The sequence below is a fragment of the Haliotis rufescens genome, unplaced genomic scaffold (genome assembly GCF_023055435.1).
Source record: "Haliotis rufescens isolate VD_foot unplaced genomic scaffold, xgHalRufe1.0.p SCAF_9, whole genome shotgun sequence".
In the NCBI taxonomy this organism is placed as follows: domain Eukaryota; kingdom Metazoa; phylum Mollusca; class Gastropoda; order Lepetellida; family Haliotidae; genus Haliotis; species Haliotis rufescens.
In genome coordinates, this window is record NW_025964383.1 from 21442537 (window position 1) to 21450665 (window position 8129).

The 8129-nt window shown below is 42.0% G+C and overlaps 1 protein-coding gene across 1 annotated transcript; it reads right to left on the minus strand.

The window, feature by feature from the left end:
* Window positions 1-269: 269 nt before the first annotated feature.
* On the minus strand, window positions 270-2237 carry LOC124144752 (ankyrin-2-like). The gene has a single exon (XM_046514298.2). The coding sequence runs from the start codon at window positions 2235-2237 to the stop codon at window positions 270-272; it is 1968 nt and encodes a 655-aa protein (XP_046370254.2).
* Window positions 2238-8129: the final 5892 nt, after the last annotated feature.

Genomic DNA, 8129 nt, shown 5'->3' on the forward strand with positions numbered 1-8129 from the left:
CACAGAGCAATCGACCAACCTTGTTTACAGCTTTTATTTACCTTGCTTATTAACAACATTTGCCACGTAACACGTCGGGGACCATTTAATATTCCAAAAGGATGGGTGTGGGCTTTTTTAAAGATCTATGTGTTGGGCAGTCGTCGCTTCAAGACATACACGTTCGTTTGTATGGAGGAGCCAAGGGAGCTCTCCGGGTTCACAGCCACATTCTCTTGGGGATAGATGAAGTTTACTTCTTTACTTCTCACTATCAAATAGTTTAGCCTCTAAATAGAGGTTTGAGACAGTAAAAAATTATACGCTTCTTCATTGCCTGCTGCCAATGCTACCTTTGCTGCATTGAATCCGAGCTTATTGCTGAGGGTTAGATCTACAATCGCATTGAAAACGATGTATTTCACAATGTCAAAATGGGTTCCCGAACATGCAAGATGAAGTATGTTGTTGCCGTCTTTATCTACTAGTGATGGGTTAGCTCCTTTCCTCATGAGCAACTCAAATACAGCCTTACTACCAGAACATGCTGTCACCATCAATGGCGTCGTACCATTGCTTCCTCTACTGTTGATGTCAACAATGTTGCGAGAAAGGAGGAATTTCACTATCTTCCAACTTTTCATACAAGCCATATGAAGAATAGTGTTGCCATCTTTATCTAGTTGTGCCAGATCAGCACCTTTCTTCACAAGTAAATCAAACACTTCTTTGTAACCCTGGAATGCTGCAACCATCACTGGTGTCCAGTCGTTCCAACCTGTTCTGTTGATGTCCTGTAACATGTTGTCCTGTGCCAGGACATACTCCACTATGTCCACATTTCCTCCTGAACAGGCCGACTGAAGAATGGTGTTACCTGCAACATCTCTACTTGAAAGATCAGCTCCTTTACTAACCACTAAATCAAACATGTCTATGCATCCATTTTCTGCTGCCAGTGACACTGGTGTCCTTCCATCCTTGTCTGCACCGTTGATGTTGACAACGTCCTGTGTTAGGATATATTTCACCATCTCCATATCTTCACACAATAAGGAAATATGAAGAACGTCTTCACCATGACTATTAACTAGGGACAGATCAGCTCCTTTATTCACTAGCAGCTTTAACATGTCTTTGTGTCCCTTGGAGGCTGCTATCATTGCTGGCGTTCTCCCATCCTCTGTTCTGCTGTTAATATCCACACTGTTCAGCGCGAGGACATACTTAACTAACTCCACATTTCCCCCTTCGCATGCCATGTGGAGAAGGTTGTTATCATGGTCATCAGGTTGGGACAGATCAGGTCTTTTCTCCAGAAGTAAATAGAACACAGCCTTGTGTCCCCCAACGGCTGCTTCCATTGCTGGTGTCAATCCACTGTATTCTTTACTGTTGACATCCACAATGTTCTGATTGAGAACGTACTTCACTATTTGGACATTTCCTCCTCTACAAGCCGCATGAAGGATGGTGTTACCGCCATCGGTCACAATTAACAGATCAGCTTCTTTCTCAACAAGCAGGTCAAACACTTCATCATGTCCATTTAATGCTGCCAAGAACACTGGTGTCATTCCTTCAATGTCTCTGGCGTTTATGTTTACAATATTCAGCGTGAGAACATTCCTTACTATTTCGATATTGCCTCCTAGACTGGCGGCGTGAAGAACACTGTTATCGTCATCACCCAATATGGTCAGGTCAGCTCCTTTCACCACGAGTAAGTCAAAGACGTTTCTATGTCCAGCGGTGGCTGCAATTATTGCTGGTGTGTAGTTGTTTTCGTCTGTACTGTTTATGTCCACAAGTGCCTCTGTTAGGAGATAGTTAACTATCTCGATATTTCCTCCTTTGCAGGCTAGGTGTAATATGCGGGAACGGTATGATTCCGTAAGTGACAGCTCAGTCCCTTTTCCCACAAGTAGGCCAAACACGTCCTCGTGTCCCTTGAATGCTGCTTTCATTGCTGACGTTTGCTTGTCTTTGTTTGCTCTGTTGATGTCCGTCGCGTTCTGTGTGAGGAGATACTGCACTATATCTATGTTTCCTCCTTCACAGGCCAGGAGGAAAATCGAGTTGTCGTCATCATCCACGGGGAGCAGATCAGCGCCTTCCCTCACAAGTAAGTCGAACACATCTTTGTGTGCTTTCTCTGCTGCAAACATCACTGATGTCCTCCTGTGTAGCCCTGTAGCGTTGATGTTTGCCAGGCCCTCAGACAAGAGGCATTGGACTCGGGACAGGTCTCCATCCATACTGGCACTGATAAGTTGGCTGTTAGCCCGTGTCAGGAGGTGCGGCTTCTTTTCTTTTGCTGTAAGACAACAGTGAGTGAGTGGGTGGTTCGGTCAGATTGTCAGTCGGTCGGTCGGTCGGTCGGTCGGTCGGGGTGGGTGAGTGAGTGAGTGAGTGAGTGAGTGAGTGGGTCGGTGGGTGGGTGAGTGGGTGAGTGAGTGAGTGAGTGAGTGATGGAGTGATGGAGTGAGTGAGTGATGGAGTGAGTGAGTGAGTGAGTGATGGAGTGAGTGATGGAGTGAGTGAGTGAGGGGGTGATGGAGTGAGTGAATGATGGAGTGAGTGAGTGATGGAGTGAGAGTGATGGAGTGAGTGATGGAGTGAGTGATGGAGTGAGTGGAGTTATATCACGACATTAAGACATAAAAACATCGTATAATAGATCAACATAATTATGCATTGCTGCCTTTCACATGTTGGATATATTTAGCTACATTTAATGTCTGAAAATAACACAAGCGACAGATTTAATGTCTGCCAAGTTTGGAAAACACTTTAGCTAATCTATAAAATGTCAGGTTTCTATCAGGCGGGTGTACAGTCACATGCGATGGCATGTCCCCTTCACAGGCCCGGGTTCGATTCCCCACATTGGTGCAATATGTGAAGCCCACTTCTGGTAACCCCCGCCGTGATATTGCAGGACTATTGCTAAAAACGGCGTAAAACCATACACACTCACTCTAGGTGTGATACTGTTATTAGTTGACAGGCGTTTATATTATCACAGAAATACATGCATGGGCCTTATGCCAACATAACTGACGGCTGTTTTATGCTCTCATTCACTCACGCTTTTAGGACACTCGTTGATTGGTTTGTTTGTTGTTTTACGCCGCACTCAGCAATATTCCAGCTACGTGACGGCGGTCTGTAAATAATCGAGTCTGGACCAGACAATCCAGTGATTGATATCATGAGCATCGATCCACGCAATTTGGATCGATGATATGCTTCAACCAAGTCAGCGGGCCTGACCACCCGATCCCGTTAGTCGCCTCTTACGACAAGCATAGTCGCCTTTTACGGCAAGCATGGGTTGCTGAAGATATATTCTACCCCGGATCTTCACGGGACAGGACACTCGCTGAAGGCTTAAAATTCATTGCCATAAAAGCAACAAACCAGGAAAGGCGGACCTTTCTTTTGCCTTTTACGCCCAATGGAATCTGTTTCGCAGAATAATCGAGTCAGGTTATTCTGTTGCGTTGCATATAGTGAGTGAGTGAGTGATTTTGGTTTTACGCCGCTCTGAACAGAATTCCAGTTATATCGCGGCGTGGTAGCCCGAAGTGATGCAGGTCTCTGATGTTACCACTTCGGTGAAACCCACGAGCACGGGTATGGTGCTGACAAACCTAGAAACATAATCGGGGCGAATCGGAATTCGAACCCACAATCATAGGTTTCTCCAAGGGACGCAACTCTGCACAGCGAATCGCGGCGCCTTAGACGACTGGGTCACCCATGCCCCCGTTTTATATATAGAGATCCTTATGGTTGACTTCATCACAAGGCAATCTCCTCAATGAATTTGTTCAAAGACCCGGGTTCGATTCCCCACATGGTCATGTATGAATCCAATTTTCTGGCGTCCTCCTGCTGTGCTATTGCTAAAAGCGGTGTAAAACCATATTCACTCACCCATTCCATAAATGCCATTGCGAAAGATATGTTTTAAAAATATTTTAAACTAAAACAAAATATGTAATTACACATTGTGGGTTCAATGGGTGTAGATAAAGATGACAGTCTGTAGGTTAACTAAACATCATGTTTCAATGGAGACGTTAACAGGAACCGACCAAAAGACTGACATGCACAGAAGATGGATGAATGATTAGATACCAGTTTAGAAGAAAATATTTCGGCAGTTACCTTCCACACAGACAACTTTCCCTGTACGGGTCTCGAGGCATCTAACACCTTGGCATGTTGAGGAATAGCTTCCAGTGTGGGCCTAAAGAATGAAGTGATTTGGAAAAAATGGCAAATAATTGGTCTTGTTTTGACTTGGTAGATAACTCATTATTTCTCCAGCAAATACACGATTGTCTTTGCAACACACACGCACGCACGTACTCATACACTTACGCAAGCACGCACGCACACGCACGTCGCTATATATAAATGCAATAATCCTGGTCGCGACGTAAAACCCCATTTCACCTGATCTCATTATTAACAGAACACCGTCGAAAAAGCTGGAGTATTGTTGAGTGCAGCGTTAAACGACAAACAACAGACAGACACAGATACACACACAGACACACACAGACACACACACACGCACGCGCGCGCACACACACACACACACACACACACACACACACACACACACACACACACACACACGCACGTTGCTATATATAAATGCAATAATCTAGGTCGCGACGTTAAACCCCATAGTTGTTTCCTCAAAGGATATCCTTCGGTTTTACTTTGGCGTTGAGAGATTACTCACCAAACACAATAATACAGGATGACTAAATCAAACGAACTTTGAAAACAATATTGATGTGTCCATCAGTCCATCGGGTATACTGACATTTGACTGTGGAACTGTTTTTATCTACCTCGTGTACACAGCGTAGATTGTTTTTGTTGGTGTTTTTGGGATGCTACTTATCATCAGAAAAGGTGGATTTTGAACAAATGTCCCCTCTTATTCCATACAGAATATTTATATTAAATCATGTGGTTGACAAAATACTTAAATGCAGTATTTATGACACTTTACTAATGTGCCATCTTATGGAATGGAAGGAACCAGAAAATTGAATATGTTTAAAAGTATATTTCTACATGGGACCCACTGTGTCTTAAAATACTGAAATACCTCTCAAAACCATTTACTCAAGGATTTGTTCTTTTCAATAATGCCTGGTTAGGTTCCTCGACAACAACGACTAGGTATCCTGCACACACAAAACAATGTCTGTATAGCGAACATCATCTACATGTTCAAGGTAATCATTGCACTGCTGGGTCGTTGTACTCAGATCATGGAACTTTCTGCTTCATGTTGCCAAGATCAGAAAGAGAGCACGACCATTGCATCCGAATCACACAGTGTGGTGGCTCGTTGTAGCCAGGCCACATGGCAGACTAGATCAGCGAACACAGATAAATACCTTGCTAGATCATTGAACACAGATAAATACCTTGCTAGATCATTGAACACAGATAAATACCTTGCAGGATCAGCGAACACAGATAAATAACTTGCAGGATCATTGAACACAGATAAATACCTTGCTGGATCATTGAACACAGATAAATAACTTGCTGGATCATTGAACACAGATAAATAACTTGCAGGATCATCGAACACAGATAAATACCTTGCTAGATCATTGAACACAGATAATACCTTGCTGGATCATTGAACACAGATAAATAACTTCCTAATTCGTTGAACACAGACAAATACCTTGCAGGATCATCGAATGCAGATAAATACCTTCCAGGATCATCGAATACAGATAAATAATTTGCAGGATCATCGAAAACAGATAAATAACTTGCTAGATCATTGAACACAGATAAAATACCTTGCTAGATCATTGAACACAGATAAATGCCTTGCTGGATCATTGAATACCTATAAATATCTTGCTAGATCATTGAACACAGATAAAATACCTTGCTAGATCATTTAACACAGATAAATACCTTGCTGGATCATTGAATACCGATTAATACCTTGCTAGATCATTGAACACAGATAAAATACCTTGCTAGATCATCGAACACAGATAAAATACCTTGCTAGATCATTGAATACAGATTAATAACTTGCTGCATCATTGAACACAGATAAATAATTTGCTAGATCATTGAACACAGATAAAATACCTTGCTAGATCATTGAACACAGATAAATACCTTGCTGGATCATTGAATACAGATAAATACCTTGCTAGATCATTAAACACAGATAAAATACCTTGCTACATCATTTAACACAGATAAATAACTTGCTAGATCATCTCTTAGATAAATACCTTTCTAGATCATCGAACACAGATAAAATATCTTGCTGGATCATCGAATACAGATAAATAACTTGATAAATCATTGAACACAGATAAATACCTTGCTAGATCATTGAACACAGATAAATACCTTGCAGGATCATCTAACACAGATAAATATCTTGCTTGATCATCGAATACAGATAAATAACTTGCAGGATTATCTAACACCGATAAATAACTTCCTAGATCGTTGAACACAGACAAATACCTTGCAGGATCATCGAATACAGATAAATAATTTGCAGGATCATCGAAAACAGATAAATACTTTGCTAGATCATTGAACACAGATAAATAACTTGCAGGATCATCTAACACAGATAAATACCTTCCTGGATCATCGAACACAGATAAATACCGTACAGGATCATCGAACACCGATAAATACCCTGCAGGATCATCGAACACAGATAAATACCTTGCAGGATCATCGAACACAGATAAATACCTTGCAGGATTAACTAACACAGATAAATACCTTGCAGGATCATCGAACACATTTATGATACCTTATAGGATAATCGAGCACAGATAAATACCTTGCAGGATCATCTAACACAGATAAATACCTTGCAGGATCATCTAACACAGATAAATACCTTTCAGGATTATCGAATATATTTATAATACCTTTCAGGATCATCTAAAACCGATAAATACCTTCCTGGATCATCGAACACGGATAAATACCTTTGCAGGATCACCGAACACATTTATAATACCTTGCAGGATCATCGAACACCGAAAAAAACCTTACAGGATCATCGAACACAGATAAATACCATGCAGGATCATCGAACACAGATAAATACCATGCAGGATCATCGAACACAGATAATACCTTGCATGATCATCGAACACAGATAAATACCTTGCATGATCATTGAACACGGATAAATACCTTTGCAGGATCATCAATCACATTTATAATACCTTGCAGGATCATCGAACACCGATAAAAACCTTACAGGATCATCGAACACAGATAAATACCATGCAGGATCATCGAACACAGATAAATACCTTACAGGATCATCGAACACAGATAAATACCATGCAGGATCATCGAACACAGATAATACCTTGCAGGATCATCGAACACCGATAAATACCTTGCTGGATAATTGAAAAAGAAAAAATACCTTGCATGATCATCGAATACCGATAAATACCTTGCAGGATACGGCACTCGTGAAGAGCAACCTCCTCGTGGTGAGTGCTGGGTAACGCTAATAGCTCTTCCCCCTTGTGGAACCGGGGCAGAATGTTTCTACAGCACCCCATTGCTGGTCGTAAAAGCCGACCGAATTGGGCAACCAGTTTGACGTGGGTTGCGCCCCTGTGTCGGAGGAGGACGGGATTCTGGTGGTTGAGGTCACTGGAGCCTGGAACAGTTTTCCTTTTGCCCAACACACCATTTCGACCCTTACTTCACCTAGACGGGTGGTAGAATGGGCCCGATTCTATCAATCGGCTGGTCACGCCATGCCCTGTGCATTGAAATTTGAATTTCAAAAACATTATAATCACAAAAATGATCTTAAGTAATGAAATTGTTATTTTGATGATATCTATTTTGCCTAGAGTCCTATGCTAGAAGGCGGTGGCTCATGGGCCAATCTGGTTATATAGACGTCTGAATTCTGTGTTCTTGAGAAATGTGTCATGGGCCGAACCAGCCTGGCACTTGTTCTTTAAGTATGACACCTTTGTAGCCCTGATGTTGCAGACTGGCTTCCGCTGCAACATCGTTCTTGTTGTCACTCGATGGTGGGTTTGGTGAGCAAGGGTGTTGAATTCTCTTCTTCTACC